The sequence below is a fragment of the Loxodonta africana genome, chromosome 13, assembly GCF_030014295.1.
Source record: "Loxodonta africana isolate mLoxAfr1 chromosome 13, mLoxAfr1.hap2, whole genome shotgun sequence".
NCBI lineage: Eukaryota > Metazoa > Chordata > Mammalia > Proboscidea > Elephantidae > Loxodonta > Loxodonta africana.
Window position 1 is genome coordinate 61,108,307 of NC_087354.1, and position 22,229 is coordinate 61,130,535.

At 38.1% G+C, this 22,229-nt stretch overlaps 1 protein-coding gene across 2 annotated transcripts in view; it reads right to left on the reverse strand.

Annotated features, from left to right (window-relative positions):
• Positions 1 to 22,229, reverse strand: part of UNC13C (unc-13 homolog C) — a 633,353-nt gene that overhangs the window by 237,009 nt on the left and 374,115 nt on the right. For both annotated transcript variants that reach the window (XM_064267528.1, XM_064267529.1), the window contains 2 exons: positions 20,435 to 20,524; positions 14,586 to 14,714 (listed from right to left, as the gene is read on the reverse strand). In XM_064267528.1, the coding sequence (XP_064123598.1) occupies positions 14,586 to 14,714; positions 20,435 to 20,524 (219 nt within the window). The remainder of the gene's footprint in view (positions 1 to 14,585; positions 14,715 to 20,434; positions 20,525 to 22,229) is intronic.

Below are 22,229 nucleotides of genomic sequence, written 5' to 3' on the forward strand. Positions count from 1 at the left end.
TCTAGTCGCAATCATACCATTAGGTGTGGTCTTTTAATGAGAATTTGGGGTCTGTATCCCATTGGCCTCCTGCTCCCTCAGGAGTTGTCTGTTGTGCTCCCTGACAGGGCAGACATCGATTGTGGCCGGGCACCAACTAGTTCTTCTGGTCTCAGGATAATGTAGGTCTCTGGTTCATGTGGCCCTTTCTGTCTCTTGGGTTCTTAGTTGTCGTGTGACCTTGGTGTTCTTCCTTTGCCTTTGCTCCAGGTGGGTTGAGACCAATTGATGTATCTTAGATGGCCGCTTGTTGGCATTTAGGACCCCAGACGCCACATTTCAAAGTGGGATGCAGAATGTTTTCATAATAGAATTACTTTGCCCATTGACTTAGAAGTCCCCTCAAACCATGTTTCCCAGACCCCAGCCCCTGCTCCTCTGACCTTTGAAGCATTCATTTTATCCCAGAAACCTCTTTACTTTTAGTCCAGTCCAATTAGGCTGACCTTCCTTGTATTGAGTGTTGTCTTTCCCTTCACCCAAAGCAGTTCTTATCTACTGATTGATCAATAAAAAACCCTCTCTCTTCCTCCCTCCCTCCCCCCCTCATAACCACAAAAGTATGTGTTCTTCTCCATTTTTTTCAAGATCTTATAATAGTGGTCTTATACAATATTTGTCCTTTTGCCTCTGACTCATTTCGCTCAGCATAATGCCTTCCAGATTCCTCCATGTTATGAAATGTTTCAGAGATTCGTCACTGTTCTTTATCGATGCGTAGTATTCCATTGTGTGAATATACCACAATTTATTTACCCATTCATCCATTGACGGACATCTTGGTTGCTTCCAGCTTTTTGCTATTGTAAACAGAGCTGCAATAAACATGGGTGTGCATATATCTGTTTGTGTGAAGGCTCTTGTATCTCTAGGGTATATTCCGAGGAGTGGGATTTCTGGGTTGTATATTCTATTTCTAACTGTTTAAGATAACGCCAGATGGATTTCCAAAGTGGTTGTATCATTTTACAATCCCACCAGCAGTGTATGAGAGTTCCAATCTCTCCGCAGCCTCTCCAACATTTCTTATTTTGTGTTTTTTGGATTAATGCCAGTCTAGCTGGTGTGAGATGGAATCTCATCGTAGTTTTAATTTGCATTTCTCTAATGGCTAATGATCGGGAGCATTTTCTCATGTATCTGTTGGCTGCCTGAATATCTTCTTTAGTGAAATGTGTGTTCATATCCTTTGCCCACTTCTTGATTGGGTTGTTTGTCTTTTTGTGGTTGAGTTTTGACAGAATCATGTAGATTTTAGAGATTAGGCGCTGGTCTGAGAAGTCATAGCTGAAAATTCTTTCCCAATCTGTAGGTGGTCTTTTTACTCTTTTGGTGAAGTCTTTAGATGAGCATAGGTGTTTGATTTTTAGGAGCTCCCAGTTATCAGGTTTCTCTTCATCATTTTTGGTAATGTTTTGTATTCTGTTTATGCCCTGTATTAGGGCTCCTAGGTTTGTCCCTATTTTTTCTTCCATGATCTTTATCGTTTTAGTCTTTATGTTTAGGTCTTTGATCCACTTGGAGTTAGTTTTTGTGCATGGTGTGAGGTATGGGACCTGTTTCATTCTTTTGCAAATGGATATCCAGTTATGCCAGCACCATTTGTTAAAAAGACTATCATTTCCCCAATTGACTGACACTGGTCCTTTGTCAAATATCAGCTGCTCATACATGGATGGATTTATATCTGGGTTCTCAATTCTGTTCGATTGGTCTATGTGCCTGTTGTTGTACCAGTACCAGGCTGTTTTGACTACTGTAGCTGTATAATAGGTTCTGAAATCAGGTAGAGTGAGGCCTCCCACTTTCTTCTTCTTTTTCAGTAATGCTTTGCTTATCCGGGGGTTCTTTCCCTTCCATATGAAATTGGTGCTTGTTTCTCTATCCCCTTAAAATATGACATCGGAATTTGTATTGGAAGTGTGATATATGTATAGATGGCTTCTGGTAGAATAGACATTTTTACTATGTTAAGTCTTCCTATCTATGAGCAGGGTATGTTTTTCCACTTAAGTATGTCCTTTTGAATTTCTTGTAGCAGAGTTTTGTAGTTTTCTTTGTATAGGTCTTTTACATCCTTGGTAAGATTTATTCCTAAGTATTTTATCTTCTTGGGGGCTACTGTGAATGGTATTGATTTGGTTATTTCCTCTTCGGTGTTCTTTTTGTTGATGTAGAGGAATCCAAGTGATTTTTGTATGTTTATTTTATAACCTGAGACTCTTCCAAACTCTTCCATTAGTTTCAGTAGTTTTCTGGAGGATTCCTTAGGGTTTTCCATGTATACGATCATGTCATCTGCAAATAGTGATAGCTTTACTTCCTCCTTGCCAATCTGGATACTCTTTATTTCTTTGTCTAGCCTAATTGCCCTGGCTAGGACTTCAAGTACGATGTTGAATAAGAGCGGTGATAAAGGGCATCCTTGTCTGGTTCCCGTTCTCAAGGGAAATGCTTTCAGGTTCTCTCCATGTAGAGTGATATTGGCTGTTGGCTTTGCATAGATGCCCTTTATTATGTTGAGGAATTTTCCTTCAATTCCTATTTTGGTAAGAGTTTTTATCATAAATGGGTGTTGAACTTTGTTAAATGCCTTTTCTGCATCAATTGATAAGATCATGTGGTTTTTATCTTTTGTTTTATTTATGTGATGGATTACATTAATGGTTTTTCTGATATTAAACCAGCCTTGCATACCTGGTATAAATCCCACTTGATCAGGGTGAATTATTTTTTTGATGTGTTGTTGGATTGTATTGGCTAGAATTTTGTTGAGGATTTTTGCATCTATGTTCATGAGGGATATAGGTCTATAATTTTCTTTTTTTGTAATGTCTTTACCTGGTTTTGGTATCAGGGAGATGGTAACTTCATAGAATGAGTTGGGTAGTATTCCGTCTTTTTCTATGCTTTGAAATACCTTCAGTAGTAGTGGTGTTAAGTCTTCTCTGAAGGTTTGGTAGAACTCTGTAGTGAAGCCGTCCAGGCCAGGACTTTTTTTGTTGGAAGTTTTTTGATTTCCGTTTCAATCTCTTTTTTTGTTATGGGTCTATTTAGTTGTTCTACTTCTGAATGTGTTAGTTTAGGTAGGTAGTATTTTTCCAAGAATTTATCCATTTCTTCTAGGGTTTCAAATTTGTTAGAGTACAATTTTTCGTAGTAATCTGAAATGATTCTTTTAATTTCATTTGGCTCTGTTGTGATATGGTCCTTCTCGTTTCTTATTCGGGTTATTTGTTTCCTTTCCTGTTTTTCTTTGGTCAGTCTAGCCAATGGTTTATCAATTTTGTTAATTTTTTCAAAGAACCAGCTTTTGGCTTTGTTAATTCTTTCAATTGTTTTTCTGTTCTCTAATTCATTTAGTTCAGCTCTAATTTTTATTATTTGTTTTCTTCTGGTGCCTGATGGATTCTTTTGTTGCTCACTTTCTATTTGTTCAAGTTGTAGGGACAGTTCTTTGATTTTGGCTCTTTCTTCTTTTTGTATGTGTGCATTTATTGATATAAATTGGCCTCTGAGCACTGCTTTTGCTGTGTCCCAGAGGTTTTGATAGGAAGTATTTTCATTCTCGTTGCTTTCTAAGAATTTCCTTATTCCCTCCTTGATATCTTCTATAACTCAGTCTTTTTTCAGGAGAGTATTGTTCATTTTCCAAGTATTTGTTTTCTTTTCCCTAGTTTTTCTGTTATTGATTTCTGGTTTCATTGCCTTGCGGTCTGAGAAGATGCTTTGTAATATTTTGATGTTTTGGATTCTGCAAAGTTTTGTTTTATGACCTAATATGTGGTCTATTGTAGAGAATGTTCCATGTGCGCTAGAAAAAAAAGTATACTTTGCAGCAGTTGGGTGGAGAGTTCTGTATAAGTCAATGAGGTCAAGTTGGTTGATTGCTGTAAGTAGGTCTTCCGTGTCTCTATTGAGCTTCTTACTAGATGTTCTGTCCTTCTCCGAAAGTGGTGTGTTGAAATCTCCTACTATAAATGTGGAGGTGTCTATCTCACTTTTCAATTCTGTTAAAATTTGATTTATGTATCTTGCAGCCCTGTCATTGGGTGCATAAATATTTAATATGGTTATGTCTTCCTGATCAATTGTCCCTTTTATCATTATATAGTGTCCTTCTTTATCCTTTGTGGTGGATTTAAGTCTAAAGTCTATTTTGTCAGAAATTTATATTCCTACTCCTCTTCTTTTTTGTTTATTGTTTGCTTGATATACTTTTTTCCATCCTTTGAGTTTTAGTTTGTGTCTCTAAGTCTAAGGTGTGTCTCTTGTAGGCAGCATATAGATGGATCGTGTTTCTTTATCCAGTCCGTGACTCTCTGTCTCTTTATTGGTGCATTTAGTCCATTTACATTCAGCATAATTATAGATAAATAAGTTTTTAGTGCTGTCACTTTGATGCCTTTTCATGTGTGTTGTTGGCTATTTCACTTTTCCACATACTTTTTTGTGCTGAGACGTTTTTCTTAGTAGATTGTGAAATCCTCATTTTCATAATGTTTAACTTTATGTTAGTTGAGTCGTTACGTTTTTCTTGGCTTTTTTCTTGAGTTATGGAATTGATATTCCTTTTTGTGGTTACCTTATTATTTACCCCTATTTTTCTAAGTAAAAACCTAACTTGTATCGTTCTATATCGCCTTGTATCACTCTCCATCTGGCAGTTCAATGCCTCCTATATTTAGTCCCTCTTTTTGATTATTGTGATCGTTTATCTATTGATTTCCATGATTCCCTGTTATGTGTATTATTTTGTTTATTTATTTATATTTTAGAATTAATCTTAATTTGTTTGTTTTTGTGCTTTCCCTATTTGAGTTGTGTTGATATCAGGACGTTCTGTTTTGTGACCTTGTATTGTGCTGGTACCTGATATTATTGGTCATCCGGCCAAACAATCTCCTTTAGCATTTCTTGCAGTCTTGGTTTAGTTTTTGCAAATTCTCTAAACTTGTGTTTATCTGTAAATATCTTAATTTCTCCTTCATATTTCAGAGAGAGTTTTGCTGGATATATGATCCTTGGTTGGCAGTTTTTCTCCTTCAGTGCTCTGTATATGTCGTCCCATTCCCTTCTTGCCTGCATGGTTTCTGCTGAGTAGTCTGAACTTATTCTTATTGATTCTCCCTTGAAGGAAACCTTTCTTTTCTCCCTGGCTGCTTTTAAAATTTTCTGCTTGTCTTTGGTTTTGGCAAGTTTGATGATAATATGTCTTGGTGTTTTTCTTTTTGGATCGATCTTAAATGGGGTTCGATGAGCATATTGGATAGATATCCTTTCGTCTTTCATGATGTCAGGGAAGTTTTGTGTCGGGAGTTCTTCAACTATTTTCTCTGTGTTTTCTGTCACCCCTCCCTGCTCTGGGACTCCAATCACTCGCAAGTTATCCTTCTTGATAGAGTCCCACATGATTCTTAGGGTTTCTTCATTTTTTTTAATTCTTTTATCTGAGTTTTTTTCAGCTGTGTTGGTGTCGATTCCCTGGTCCTCCAGATGTCCCAGTCTACATTCTAATTGCTCGAGTCTGCTCCTCCGACTTCCTATTGCATTGTCTAATTCTGTAATTTTATTGTTAATCTTTTGGATTTCTACATGCTGTCTCTCTATGGATTCTTGCAACTTATTAATTTTTCCACTATGTTCTTGAATAATCTTTTTGAGTTCTTCAACAGTTTTATCAGTATGTTCCTTGGCTTTTTCTGCGGTTAGCCTAATTTCATTTCTGATGTCTTTAAGCATTCCGTAAACTAGTTTTTTATATTCTGTTTTTATCACATAATTCCAGGATTGTATCTTCATTTGGGAAAGATTTTGATTCTTTTGTTTGGGGGGTTGGAGAAGCTGTCATGGTCTGTTTCTTTATGTGGTTTGATATGCACTGCTGTCTCCGAGCCATCACTGGGAAACTAGTTTTTCCAGGTAATCAGCTAAAAAAAATGCAGTCAGATCCCTATCTGAATTCTCCCTCTGGCTCAGGGTATTCGGATGTTAATGGAGCCGCCTGGGGAGGGTGGGGGAGGGATCAGAGAGCTAGGAGTGTAGCACCTCAGAATATAGAGCTGATCCCCGCGTTCACGCTCCACCCGCGCCTGCCAAAATCCCGGTGGGATGGCTCCCGGGCTGGGACGCTGCTCTCCCCGCTCCAAGACCAGTCACTTCCTCTCGGGGACTTCTCCCTCCGGCGCACCGCTCCACTCGTGCGAGCTTGGTGGGCGTCGCCCGCACGAACGGCTGGGCCCGCCCCCGGGGTCAATTCAGGGGAATATAACTGGTCCCCGCGCTTACGCCCCGCCTGCTCAGAAACTGAATTTTTAATAAGGTATTTTAAAGAATGCTGAGGAAACTGAACACCTCTACGGAAATCCAGGTAGCAGATTTAAGGAAAATAAAATGAAGCAAGGAAAATGAGAAAGGGACCAATTCATTTCTTTTTGAGATTCCATTATCCTTTAACTTGATCTGGAGATAGCAAGAGTAATTGGTTTACTGGATTATTGCAGTCTATTCTGCCTTTGCTAACCATTGATTAGAGGAAGTGTACAGGCACTATATGGATAATAGTTAAACTATGTATGTATTCTAGAAGTTAGTACAATTGATAGCTTGTTATATTTTTGTTTTATGCCTTCTATTTGACACTATGCTGAAGAGTTAAGAGCTTTAAAAGGAAGCTGCTACTAAATATCAGACTCTTTTAATGAAAGATTATGTCTAATCAACACATTAAATCCCACTGTATTAATGTGATACCATTTTGTTCACGAGCTTGTTGCTAATAATGAACTAAAATAATTATGACCAAAAATATTCTTAGGATTGTATATGCCTGTCTCTAATTTTTTAAATATATACAAAGTCTCAGAGTAGCAGGGAGGGGGGCCTGGGGGGAACGGTTTCAGGGGACATCTAGGTCAACTGGCATAACAAAATGTATTAAGAAAATGTTCTGCATCCCGCTTTGGTGAGTGGTGTCTGGGGTCTTAAATGCTAGCAAGCAGCCATCTAAGACACATCAATTGGTCTCAACCCACCTGGAGCAAAGACGAATGAAGAACATCAAAGATACAAGGTAAATATGAGCCCAAGAGACAGAAAGGGCTACATAAACCAGAGCCTCCATCAACCTGAGACCAGAAGAACTAGATGGTGCCTGGCTACTATCAGTGGCTGCCCTGACAGGGAGCATGACAGAGAATCCCCGATGGAGTGGGAGAACAGTGGAATGCAGACATCGAATTTTCATAAAAAGACCAGACTTAATGGTCTGAGTGAGGCTGGAGGGACCTCAGAGGTGATGACCCCTGGACCCTCTGTTAACCCAAGACTGGGACTGTTCCCAAAGCCAACTCTTCAGATGGGGATTGGACTGGACTCTGAGACAGAAAATGATACTGATAAGGAGTGAACTATCTTGGATCAAGTAGACACATGAGACTATGTGGGCAGCTCCTGTCTGGAGGCGAGATGAGAAGGCAGAGGGGGACAGGAGTTGGTTGAATGGACACGGGGAATACAGAGTGGAGAGGAGGAGTGTGCTGTCACGTTAGGAGGAGAACAGCTACGGTTACATAGTGAGGTGTATGTGAGTTTTTGTATGAAAGACTGACTTGATTTGTAAACTTTCACTTCAAGCACTATATATATGTGTGTGTGTATATATATGTATACACACACACACAAAGTCAAAATAATGAAGACAATAGTTATCAGTGCTTTCTGTAAGGCTATAAATAGCAATTAAAAAAAAATACATCAAGTATCACTACGGAAATTCCTTTCAGATGGTCCAGTGTCCTTCACCTCCTCTTTTAGAATTTCACATTTGCTTTTCAACCCAACATCTGTATTTCAGTGAAATCACTGAATGAATAATGTTACTATAATTTGAATTCTATATTCAGTATATATTTTTCTTTTAGTTATGTTTCTGTAGTGCTTTCTAATTTACTAGGTGCTCTCGAACATACCTTTTTCTTATTTTAGGATCTACTAACTCTACATTACAGAGGAAAAGCATCATTGAGTATATTTTTAAGATGAGAAAACTGTGGCTAACCGTTGATTTCTTTACTAAGTCTAATTAGTAAGTAGTAGAACCATGCATTGAAACAAAAGTCTATAGTTTTAATTTACATGTATAATAAACAACAATCCAAACTATTACATCCAGTATTTCTGAAATGTCTTTATGTCTGAGGTGCTATACCAGATATTAAGAATTCGTTGATGAGCAAGGAAAACAAGATTTCTACTCCAGCGTGACTTACAATCTATTCCACCATATTGTCTCCCCTGTGATTTTAGTAGTAGTAGTATTTTACCAAGGGATCAGTAATACCACCTATAACATTCACAACATTTTTTTTCTCTTAAAAAGGAATTAGATTAAGAATTCTTTATACTTCTTGGAAGATGGGAAACAGTAGCCTAAGCCTTAGAAAATGACTCAGACTTTTAGCCAAAAATAGTCCTTATGCAGATCCCCTCCATAATATAGCTCTTTCCACATTGCTTGTTTTCAATGGAGGTTATTTCATTTTCTTTTTCTCTAGATAGTTGCTAAGAAGAAAAAAAGAAAATCAAAACAGTGACTTAAAATTCTATTCAATACTTTAGTGTCAAATAACGCTTGTGGAAATTGTTGAAAATATAGATTTATGGACTCTTTACTAAATACCCTATTTTTGATGGGTGTGAAGTGGGGCTAAGAAGCTGTGTTTTAATTGGCTCGCAAGGTAGAGAAGAATGGAAAACACTAGAGTTAATTTTAGGAAAACGTCTGTTTCCCTGTCCTTGTATTTACTGAACATCATGAAAATTTAGAGTAATTTGATTTATTAAAACATCCCACCTGAATCAACAATTTTTTTTTTTTTTTAACTAATAGATTCAAGAACCACTGATTTCCCAGGTAAGTACAAAAAACACAGTGCTCTGACAGAATAAATTATTTGTAAATAAGATGACTCCAGATATAATAGTCAATGGAGCACCATATGTTCCAAACAACTTAAGGCAGTTTCTTTGTCACAGTGTACATATATCAAAAATCCTCTATTTTAATATAATCAAAGTAATAAAGCTTTCTGTTTAAAATTTGTGCTTTGGTTTTAAGAAGTCTCTTCTAACCTGTATCACAAAGTTATTGTCTTATACTGTCGTTATCATTATCCTTCACATTTGGCTCTTTAATCCTCCTGAGTTCATATTTGTGTATAGTGCTAGGAAAAATCCAGTCTTTTTTTTCTCTCCATATGGTGGGTCACCACCACTTATCTGTCAGTTTGTCGTACTGCATTCCTGTGGTGCTACGAACTATGCAACCAGTATTTCAAATACTGGCAGGGTCACTCATGGTGGACGTGTTTCAGTAGAGATTCCAGGCTAAGACAGACTAGGAAGAAGGACCTGGAGGTCTACTTCTGAGAAGAATTAGCCAGTGAAAACCTTATGAATAGCAGCAGAACACTGTCTGATAGAGTGCCAGAGGATGAGCCCCTCAGGTTGGAAGGCACTCAAAATACAACTGGGGAAGAGCTGTCTCCTCAAAGTTGAGATGACCTTAACGACAGGGATGGTGTAAAGCTTTTGGGACCTTCATTTGCTGAGGTGGCATGACTAAAATTGACAAGAAACAGCTGCAAACATCCATTAATAATCAGAACATGTAATGTACAAAGTATGACTCTAGGAAAATTGGAAATAATAAAAAATGAAATGGAATAAATAAACTTCGATATCCTAGGCATTATTGGTATTTTGTCCATTTTGAATTGGACAATCATATGGTCTACTATGCCAGAAATAAAAAGTTGAAGAGGAATGGTGTCATATGCATTGTCAAAAAGAACGTTTCAAAATCCATCCTGAAGAACAACACTGTCAGTAATAATATCCACATACCTACAAGGAAGACAAGCTAGTACAATAATTATTCAAGTTTATGCACCAATCACTAAGGCCAAAGATGAAGAAACTGAAGATGTTTACCAACTTCTGCAGCCTGAAATTGATCAAACATGCAATCAAGGTGCATTGATAATTACTAGTGATTAGAACACGAAAGTTGGAAACAAAGAAGGATCCTTTGGAAAATATGGCCTTGGTGACAGAAACAATGCTGAATGCAGTATGATAGAATTTTGCAAGACCAATGACTTCTTTATTGCAAATACCTTGTTTCAACAACATAAATGGTAACTATACATGTAGACCTCGCCAGATGGAATACACAGGAATCAAATCATCTACATATGTGGAAAGAGACAATGGAAAAGCTCAATGTCATCAGTCAGAACGAGGCCAGGGGCCGACTAATGAACAGACCACCAATTGCGCACACGTACATTCAAGTTGACGCTGAAGAAAATTAGAGTAAGTCTCCAAGAGCAAAAATATGATTTCCAGTATATCTCACCTGAATTTAAAGACCATCTCAAGAATAGATTTGACACAATGAACACTAATGACCAAAGACCAGACAAACTGGAGATAAGGTTGAAATAAGGAAAGATAGTCAGGGCTTCATGGTATATTTAATATTCTTTGCCAACAGCAAAATTCAAAGGCGTCAATTCTTCTTCGGTCTTCCTTATTCATTGTCCAGCTTTCACATGCATATGATGCGATTGAAAATACCACGGCTTGGGTCAGGCGCACCTTAGTCTTCAGGGTGACATCTTTGCTCTTCAACACTTTGAGGAGGTCCTTTGCACCAGATTTGCCCGATGCAATGCGTCTTTTGATTTCTTGACTGCTGCTTCCATGGCTGTTGATTGTGGATCCAAGTAAAATATACCATGGACTGCCAAAAGAACGGACAAATCTGTCTTGGAAGAAGTGCGGCCAGAATGCTCCTTAGAGGCAAGGATGGCGAGACTGCATCTTACATACTTTGGACATGTTGTCAGGAGGTATCAGTCCCTGGAGAAGGACATCATGCTTGGCAGAGTACAGGGTCAGCAGAAAAGAGGAAGACCCTCAAGGAGGTGGATTGACACAGTGGCTGCAACAATGGGCTCAAGCATAACGATTGTAAGGATGGCACAGGACTGGGCAGTGTTTTGTTCTGTTGTGCATAGGGTCACTATGAGTCAGAACTGACTCGACGGTACCTAACAACAACAACAGTCAGGGCTCAGGTCTTGGAGGGTCTTTAGATAATGGCAAAAATGTTTGGACTTCATTCTATGAGTGAAAGGGGAATTATTGAGAGTTATAAAGGGGAAAGTCACGTAAATATGGATATATTTTAAATAGTTTAACTGGCAGGTTGGAAAATGGATTTGAAGGTCTATTAGTTAAAATAGGGCAAGTTTTGCTGTGGTAACAAATAAACCTCCACACGGTGAATTAATGCAATAATGACATTTCTTAAACACCTAACCATCTGGCAACTATGCCACCTGGAATATGTGTCCCTCAAGGTTACTGCAGCAGAGAAAGAAAGAGCTTGAAGCTATTGTAGAATGTTTTCAGGGTCAATTCCTTCCATATTTCTTAGGCCACAACCTAGCCATGTGGCCCAGTATAAATCCAATAGCCATTAGGTGAATCTTGAGAGTCTTCTGTATAAGGGTCTCTTCCTCCATTTTTGTTTAAAATAGGCCAAATATATCTTTGAATTCTTATTGTATTATGTGAGAAAAATCATTGTTGATTCATTTATTTAATTCATTTAACAAATGTGTTTTGAGTATCTAGTATGTTCCAGCCTTGGAAGCTCTATGGGGCCATTCTACTCCACCCTATAGGGTTGCTATGAGTAGGAATCAACTGAATAGCAATGAACTTAGTATGTTCCAGGCACCGTTATAAGTGCTTAGGATACAGTATTGTTTATGCCACTTTCCTGTAGGTAACTCTTCACTGGTTCCCCACTCACTCACAGTGTGGGTCGCATGTGCAAAGGGGAAAGGGTAGGGGATAGGGGATGGAAGGCAGAGCATGGGCCGGTTCATGTGGGGTCTTATAGGCCATTGTAAGGACTTTGAATTGTACTCTGACTGAAATGACCTTTTAGAGCATTCTGTGCAAAGGAGTGACATGAAGTGACTTTTAAAAAAGATCACTCTGGCTCCTCTGCTGAGAATAGACATAAAGTGGGAGGGTAGGAGCACTGAACTCTATTAGGAGGTTATGTAGTAATCCATATGAGCAAATGATAGTGGCTTGGACCAGAGTGAAATCATGAAGGTGGGGAGAAGTGGTCAGATTCTGGATATATTTTGAAGATAAACTATTCTATTTTGAAGGTAAATTCATCAAGGTTTGATGACATGTCAGATGTGTGGTGTGAGAAAAAAGTCTTAATCCGATTGCCCAGGAGGATGGAGTTGCAGTCAGCTGAGAGAAGATGAGCCTTAATCTTTTTACATTCTTCCCAGATAGCCCAAGAAGGGCTCTAGGGAGTATTAGTTTCCTAAATTATTCAGATTCAAAGGGTTCTTCTTTAGAATTTTAAATGAGAACAATGATTATGAAACACTTGCTTTTCTTAGATTTTAGTTCAGCTCCAAACTTTCCTCACACTGACAATATTTTAATATAAAATTTTCAGATTTTATATAAAAAACTTTATTTTATGTAAAAAAAAGAAAACTAGTCTGTTAGTAATTTATGTAAATACTCCTCTTTTTTTTTTCTTTTGAAAGACAAGTCAGCAAACATTTAGCTCTATTAAATTTATTTGGATGTGATACAATTCATTTGTTTTTCATTAGGGATATTTGTGCTTTATGGAAGCTGCCCATAAGAGTCTTTTACAGAAAAAAAAAAAAAAAAGCCTTTACTTACTTTGTATTAGAAAGGCACTAAATAAGTTACTTCACTTTACTTTTGTGGTTTGATTCATCTCCTGGATGTGAGTTAGTAGACCAGGAGGTCATGTTTAAGCTGGCTTTTGATGAAGGAGTAGAAGCCCAATGGGTAGGAAGTCAGCTAACAGCATTCTAGGTATATAGATCAGGATATATAAACACACGGAAGTGGCAAAGATAAGGGCTTATTCATGGAAGTTGTAGTATGCAGGCCCCATGAGAAGGAACCAGTTTGGGATCATGAAGGTTATAAATGGGTAACTTATATGGTACAATAAAGAGTTTGGATCTTATCTTTTAGACAAAATAAAGACAATACTATTATAGAGAATGTGAAAGAGCCTTGTGGGAGGAGAACAGAGACTAGACAAAAAGAAGCCACTAAGAAGCCATGAATTGGAGAGTAAAAGTGAGGGCTAATATAATCCTTAGAAATTCCAGACAACCAGGTTTCTAAATGGGAGCACATCTAACAGAGGTGATAAGAAAAATTATTTGGTTATATGTTGCTTTGCTTTTACAATGAAAAACTCCAGCTTTGGACTTTTTTTTTTTTTTTTCCTCCTATTAGGCTGAGGTAAGTGACACTAAGAAAATGTAATACTATATAAAACCTAGCTTGAAAGAGTCAGATTTCCTACTCTCCTTCATCTAATGTTTTCCTTCTAGAATCTGCTCTACCCAAGTAACCAAGAGGTTCCACAAGTGCCAATATCTAGTGGACCAACTGAATTCTTCAAGGAAAATGCTATGGAATATATACACATCAAAAAGCCAACTAAAAAACATTGTTTTATAAAATAGCAATATATAAATCGTAGTGTGCATTAAAAATCTTCAATACAACAAAAAGATACATCATTAAAAAGAGGGAAACAATATATGAAATCCACATAACCAACAAAGGTTTAGTATCCAGAATATATTTTAGAATTTTATACACATTACTAGGAAAAAGACAACCAGGCCAACAGAAAAACCAGCAAATGATTAAAAGCAATTCAGTGGAGGTAAAACTCAAGTTGTCAGCTGAATATACAAAAAGATGTTCAGGTTTACCGGTATCAGAATAGAGTTCATCTCTGGGGAAGCAGGAAGGGAGGGAAATAGAACTTGGAAAAAGTATGAGGGGAAATGCCATTTCAAGTGTAACACTTAATGTCTTAAACAATAAAAAGCAGAAGCAAATATAGCTAAAAGCTAACATTTGCTTATCTCAGTGGTGAGTATATGGATGCTTGATTTGTTTTTTGTACTTTTATATTTGTGAAATATTTCATAATAATAAAATAACATATGACAATTATACTCTCCTTCTCTATAAAAATTTCCCCAACTATCATTTTTATGAGGGAAAATAACAAGAAAAGCAGCATTAGTTAGGGAAGAACATATGATCAGGAGTTGGAATCCTAAATTCTATTTCCAAGTCTGCTACTTACCCCTGTGTGACCTTGTGCAAATCCCTTAATTCTTCTGAAATGGATTCCTCAACTGAAGAAACTTGAGCAATTACATCTACCTTTCTCACATGAAGTTATTAGAAAGAGTAAATTAGTTCACAGATATGTAAGTGATGTGAAAAAAGATATGGAAATTATAAAATCTATGGTTAGTACGAAATTAAATGAGCAAATCTTCTCTTTTACTGTCATTCTAAGCTCATTGAGACAGGCATTAGAAACAGAAACGTAGAGATAATAAAAGACACATGTCTTCTCTTACCGGGTCTGTCAGTTGGGAATAGAGTTCATGGCAATTGTCAAAAATGTACTTGTACGTAGAATCCAGGCAAGCCCGGACACAGTCCTTCACAACCATGCTGGCCTTGGGAGGGCTTTGAAGCTCCAGAACCTGGCAGACAAATTATATTCTTAAACTCAAAAACAGAACATTTTAATCCAGTATAAATTAATCAATATCCAAAAATGCTTATAGTTGGTTTTGTGTGTGTGTGTTCAGGCAACATGGCCTTAGAAATGTCATAAATGTGTAAATATCCATTTTAGTTTTCTTATATGACAACTTTTTTTGAAAATAATCGTGGTTGTAAATATTCAGATGGAACACAGTGATCAGTCATAGGATAATTCATTCATTTGTGCCATTCAATCTTTCAACAAATATTTATCAGCCACTATATGCCAGCCGGAACCCTGGTGGCACCGTAGTTAACACTCAGCTGCTAACAAAAAGGTCAGCAGTTTGAATCCACCAGCCGCCCCTTGGAAACCCCATGGGGCAGTTCTACCCTGTCCTATAGGGTCACTATGAGTCAGAATTGACTCGATGGTAATGGGTTTGGTTTTTTTGGTTATATGTTAGGCAATGCTGCTATTGCAATGAACGAAAGAAACAAAAATGTTTTCCCTCATGGAGCTCAAATTCTAGTGGATAACACAGACAATAAACAAAATTAAATATGCGAAATATATTAAATGATGACACGCGTTGAACAGAAAACTACAGCAGAAAAGTTGTATAAACCAAACCAACCCAACTTGTTGCCGTGGAGCCAATTCCAACTCATAGTGACCCTGTAGGACAGAGTAAAACTGCCCCATAGGGTTTCCAAGAAGCACCTGGTGGATTCTAATTGCCAACCTTTTGATTAGCAGTGGTAGCTCTTAAGCACTATGCCACCAGGGTTTCTGAAAAGTAGTATAGGAAGTGTTTAAGTAACAGATAATTAATACAGAGGGCAAGCAGATGAAATCAGAGAAGTAACAGGATGACAAAAGGAAAAAAAAATTAAAGACCATTGTAAGAACTTTGGAGCATTTTAAGAACCTTGTGGTACAGTGGTTAAGAGCTTAGCTGCTAAGCAGAAGATCAGCAGTTCAAATCCACCAGCTGCTCCTTGGAAACCCTATGGGGCAGTTCTAACCTATCTCACAGGGTTGCTATGAGTCGGAATTAACTGTATGGCAACAGGTTTTTTTTTCTTCTTGTTAAGGACCTTATCTTTGAGAATGGTGGGAAGGAAATGGAGAGTTTTGAGTAGAAAAACAAAAAGACCTAATTTATTCATCTTTTAAAAATACTCGCTTATGCTGCCTTAAGAAGGGCAATAGACAAAGCAGAAAGATCAATTATGTAAAGCATGCAATAACCCCGTCAGGAGAGAAGGTACTTGCACTAAGAGGGCAGGACTAGAGGTGGTTAGATGAAATCAGAGTCTGCTTAAGTTTAGAAGGAACCACTACTAGAATTTACCGATCAGCTGGATGATTGGTATGAGAGAAAAAGAGGAGCGAGGATGACCTTGAGGTTTCAGCCTGAGCAACCGCTACATGAAGGTAGCCTCAGGTTAGATGGACAAGGCCGTGGTAGAGAGATCAGGAGCTCAGTTTTGGACAGTAAAAGATGGAGATAGCCATCAGGCATAGAAGTATAGGTTTGAGGTAGGCATTTGGATAAACAATAAGTAAGTCTGGAGTTCAGTAGACATGTCTTGGCTAAGGATACAAATTTGGAAATTATTACCTTATAGGAGAATTTAAAGAAATGAGACTGGGTGAGTGTGGATAGAGAAGAGGTCAACCTAAATTTTGGGTAACTGTAACCCTAGGACATCAGGTAAATAAAAAAGAACAAAGCAATGAATACTGAAAACAAGCAGCCAATCAGGTAGGAGAAAAAACAAGCAAGAAGGGTGTTCCGGAAACCTAGAGAAGGTTTCTGGAAGGAGTGAGTGATGAAATGTGTCAATTACTGCTGAACATTGAATACGATAAAGACTGATAACTGAGCACTAGATTTAGCAAAGCAACAGCCTTTGGTGACTTTGACAAGATCATTTTTGAAGTGGTGGGGTAAACGTATGGAGTCAGTTCAAAAGACAAGGGTGGATTAAAACAAGGAAAAAAAACCCAAACCCATTGCCGTCGAGCCGATTTGGACTCCTAGAGTAGAACTGACCCATAGAGTTTCCAAGGAGTGCCTGGTGGATGTGAACTGTTGACCTTTTGGTTAGCAGCCATACCTCTTAACCACTATTCTACCAGAATTAAGGCTTGATATTGTTAAAATGCCGATTCTTCCCAGATTGACATATAAATTTAATGCAATCCCGATCAAAATCCTAAAAAAAAAAAAAATTAAAATCCTTTAAACAATTCTGAAAAAAAAAACAACTTGGAGGAATAACACAGCCTCACTTTAAGATTTATAATAAAACTAAAGTAACCGAAAGAGCGTTGTATTGGTAAAGTATAGACAGTCGAATAGTATAGAGAGCCCAGAAATAGATCTACACTAATACTGTCAATTGATTTTTATTTTAAAATGGTGTAATGGCAATTCGATGGAGAAAGAATAAATTTTTCAATAAATGATGCTGGAAGCATTGAACATCCATATACACCTTATTAAAAAAATACCAAAAAATGGAACATAGTCCTAAATATAAAAAGTAAAATGAAACTTTCAGAAGAAAGTACAGGAAAAATTCTTTGCGATCGTGGTTTAGTCAAAGATTTCTTAGATATGATACCAAAAGCACTGTCCATAAATGAAAAAAATAATAAAATTAGACTTCATAGAAATTAAAAAGGAAACTTATACTGTTAAGAGAACGAAAAGACAAATCACAGACATAAAGATAAGATTAAAAAAAGAGAGAGAATGAAAAGACAAATCACAGACATAAAGATAATATTAGCAAATCATATATCTGGAACATATAAAGAACTCTCAAAACTCAACAATAAAAAAGCAACCCAATAAAAAACTAGGCAAAGATTTTTAACAGAATTTCCACAAAAGATATTTTTCAGATGGCAAATCAGCACAAGATGCTCAACATCACTAGTTATTAGGAAAATAAAATTAAGACCACAATAAATTACAACTGTGCTCCTGTTAAACCAAAAAAACCCTTTGCCGTCGAGTCGATTCCGACTCATAGTGACCTTATAGGAGAGGGTAGAACTGCCCCATAGAGTTTCCAAGGAGCGCCTGGTGGATTTGAACTGCTGACCTTTTGGTTAGCAGCCGTAGCACTTAACCACTAAGCCGCCAGGGTTTCCGTGCTTCTATTAGAATGGATTAAAAAAAAAAAATTAAAACAAAAACATGGAAAATACCCAAGAACTGGAGAAGAAGTAGAGCAACTGGAACTTTCATATGTTGCTGATGAGGGTTCAAAATTGTGCAACCACTTTGGAACACATTTTGAGAGTTTCTCGTAAAATTATATATACATTTACCATATGACCCAGAAACCTCATATTGTTGTTGTTGTTGTGTGTCGTTGAGTCGATTCCAACTCATAGCAACCCCATGTAACTGAGTAGAACTGCCTCCATAGGATTTCCTAGGATGTAATCTTTACAGGAGCAGACTGCCAAAGTCTTTTGTCCTGTTGAGCAGCTGGTAGATTCGAACACCTGACCTTTCAGTTAGCAGCCTAGCACTTAACCATTGTGCAACCAGTGCTCCTTAGCAATCTCATGCCAGGCACTTATCCAAAGAAAGTGAAAACTTGTTTACAAAGAAAAAAAAAAAAAAAAACCTGTATATGAATATTTATAGCTGTGGTTTTTTGGGGGGGTTTTATTTGTAAGAGCCTCAAACTGGAAACAACAGTGAATAGATAAACAATCTGTGGTATATCCGTAACAAAGAAATACTATTCAGCAATAAAAGGAAATGGACACAACAGCAGGAATGAATCTACAGCACATTAGGCTTCATACTGTGTAATTTCTTTTATGTGGCAAAACCAGAAGGGCTGCCATGGGGTGGGGCAGTCGTTGACTACAAAGGGACAGTGCAAGAGAATTTTGGAGGTTGTGGATCTGCTCTGCATCTTCACCGTAATGGAGTTTGCACAACTACACATTTTTTAAACTAATAAAAATGACAACAAAGAGTTTTACTCCCTGTAATGAGAAAAAAAGGCAACAAGAAATGGGAAATTTACTCAAAAGATAATGACAGTAAAGAAAAATGGGAAGAAAACACACAACTATTTTGATGAGCTTTGCTATTAAAGGAAAAAAAGGAAGTGGGGTAGTAACTGTAGGAGAGGGTGGAGTCAGTAAGTATTTTCAAGACTGGAAAGATAATGTTGCTCGGTGATGGGAAAGAGAGAGAGGGAGAAGTTAATGATTCAGCAAAAAGGGGAGGATTGTTGGACTGATGTTTCTGTATGCAAGAGGAGATGGGGTCAATTGCACAGGTGGACCAGACGGCCCTTTCTAAGAAGACAGTTCATCAACAGTAATACAAGACAAGGGACAGTACCTGGACACAGACACAGCTAAGCAGCCAGACGAGGTGAATAGCAGGAGTGTGTGGTGGGAGTTAGGGTACTCTCTGCTCTGCTTCCATTTCTTCAATGAAATAGGAAGCAAGGTCATCAGCTCGAAATGAGGATGGAGGAGGTAGAACTAAAAGCTCAAGGAGATTGTGTTTTCTCAACACTGCAAAGCTTGCTGCTGAGCAGTGGCAATTGCATAGCACATAGGTTGGCATTCCCACCCCTCGCTGCCATTTCCTCACCCCTCCGTGTCTATGGCAGACGTGGTCTGTCAGGCAAGTAAACCCTCCCACTGAGCCTGGACTGAGTCCTCAACATCACTGTCTACACATTGCACCAGCAGCTACTGCTCCTCCATCAGAACTGACACTGAAAATAAAACCTATTTTTCATTCTATTTATCCTAGTCACCCAATTTATCCCTAATTTTAAACCAAATGGATTTTAATTGAACTGAATGATACTTGATATATAGTGGGGGTTTGTTTTCTGCCTCTCATATCATAAAATACTATTTTCAATGCCTCTAGTGAAAAAAAACTCATGGACAACAGTAAAGAAAAAAAATTTTCTAATTTTTTTCTTTTCTGTCCAGGAATTTTATGACTAAACAGCATAATACCCTTAAAGAGAAAAAGTCACAATCCATAGCCTGACAAGCAATTTTAGGAAGTACTTCACCTGAACAGTTACCTGAGCTAATCTACTAGCCAAGATGATGACTGCAGAGAACTTGATATAAAAGCAGAGGAGATAGATCTATCTAAAAAGAAATGCCTGGATAGTTTGGTAGGTAATAGCCAATTACAGTAATGGATTAAGTGATCAAATATATTCCCAGGTAGACACTGTCAGGGATGGCAATGGAAATGGCTACAACTGGGAAGGTTACATACCAGGAAGAATAACATGGTTAGGATATTCAGGAGAATCGGGTAATCTTAAAAGAGTCAGCTGCTCTCTGGAGATGAAAAGTCAGTAATATGCCTGAGTTAAGCTAAAATAATAAGTGAACTCATTTCCATTTAACATTTTTCAGGGTTTTTTTTTTTTTTTTTAAGAGCCATGCCCACTTAGATTTATAGAGAGGTTTGTTTAGATATATTTAATTTAAAACTAAATTTGAGCCAAATGTATTAAAATACCCTAAGTGGCTAGGATAATCCCTTCTTCAAACCAGGCTAGGCGAGCATGACTTAATCACTGGGGTTGAATAGTAGTCATCAAAAGGAGGATCAAATAAGAATTGACCAGGGGATAAGTGTGTTCTGTGTCTCATTAAGGTAGGAACAGAAATAAAATGAGATACCTTCATCCTAAAAAAGGTGATACTTGTTAACAAGTCAACAGTTGACTTCAGGTCTTGCAGTCTTTCAGCATTGCTGGCGGGAAAATTTTCCTGGTTAATTAGGAAACAAAAAATATACAGGGTAAAGTTATCATCAAATAACAAAAATAAACTAGTTTTCTGTAAAAAAAAAAATGGAAAGTAAACATATAAAATTTATATAATAGCCCTTCGTTGTTGTTGTTAGTTGATGTTAGTTCTGACTCATGGCAACCCCCTGTGTGCAGAGTAAAACTGCTCCATAGGGTTTTCTTGGCTGTGACCTTTCAGAAGCAGATCACCAGGTCCGTCTTCAAAGATGTCTCTGAGTAGGTTCAATCTGCCAGCCTTTCAGCTAGTAGTTGAGCGTGTAACCATTTGCACCACTCAGGGACTCAAAATATCTCTAAATTATTCTCACAATATTTTTATCATAAATATTGCAGATAATAAATAATTTGGAAATATTATCTTCTTAGTCCGTCAGCAGCTCGAATCCACTAGCTGTTCCTTGGAAATCCTATGGGGCATTTCTACTCTGTCCTATAGGGTCACTATGAGTAGGAATCCACTCAACAGCAATGGGTTTAGTCTTAGAAAACTATACCTTCTATATATCCTTACAATGCAATAAAAACATACAAAACAATATCATTAATGCAAGGCTATTAAGCTATTGATCCTTGCTCATAAAATACTTTTTGCTACAATAAGCAAGAAGGCAGCATATGTTTGAAATGGGTTTATTTTATTCAGAAATACTTTGGGGACTTTTAAATGTGTCACTTTTACTTTCAGTCATAAAGAAACAATATCAAAGTTCAAAACTAAGATTCTACTACATGGACTCTCCTTCAAGTACTGCGGATTTCAACCAGATGTTGTTGTGAGTGAGGTTAGTTAAAAAATGCCGTTAAAAAAATACAGATGGAGAGGCGGGGCCAAGATGGCTGACAAGGTAGAAGCTACCGCGGATCCCTCTTGCAGCAAGGACTCGGAAAAATAAGTGAATCAATCACATACATGACAATCTACAAACCCTGACCATCAAGCACAGAACTAAGGAGTTGACCTGAGTGACAGGGGAGCGAAAAGCTGCTCCCTGAATCAGCAACCGCGTCTGAAACTGGCATCCCACGCCACAGCCTTGAGCCCTTGCAGTCCCCTGGTGTCAGAGTGGTAGGGCTAATAGTGGCTTACTGAGATGGTGCAAGCACAGGATGCAGCCCTAACCCCTAACCCCCTGGAGTAACCTCAGTAGAGACTCAGCCAGCACAAGCAGGCTACACACTGACACGGCTGACAAGAGAACGAGCAACCACGGGGAAGCAGCAACTGTTTTCGGAGCCTGGAGCCGGCATCCCAGTCAGAAAACCTTGGCGCCGGGCTTTGGACTACGTGCAGAGGAGCAGAGCATGGCTTCCTGAGATGACACAAGCACGGGACACAGCCCTAGCCTCCTGAATTAGCCTCGGCGGAAACCCAGCCAGTGCATGCAGGCTGCACAATGATGCAGCTGACAGGAGAAGGAGAAATCACGGGGAAGCAGCAACTGGTTTTGGAGCCTGGAGTGCAGCATCCCAGCCAGAAAACCTTGGTGCTGGGCTTTGGACTAGGAGCAGAGAAGCTGATCACAGCTTCCTGAGATGGTTCAAGCACAGGACACAGGCCTGACCCTCAGGGGCAATCTTGACCCAGCCAGCTCACACAGGCTACACACCCGTCTGGAATCTCAGATAAAACAGTCATCACCAAGCAAGATAAGTAACTTGGTCTA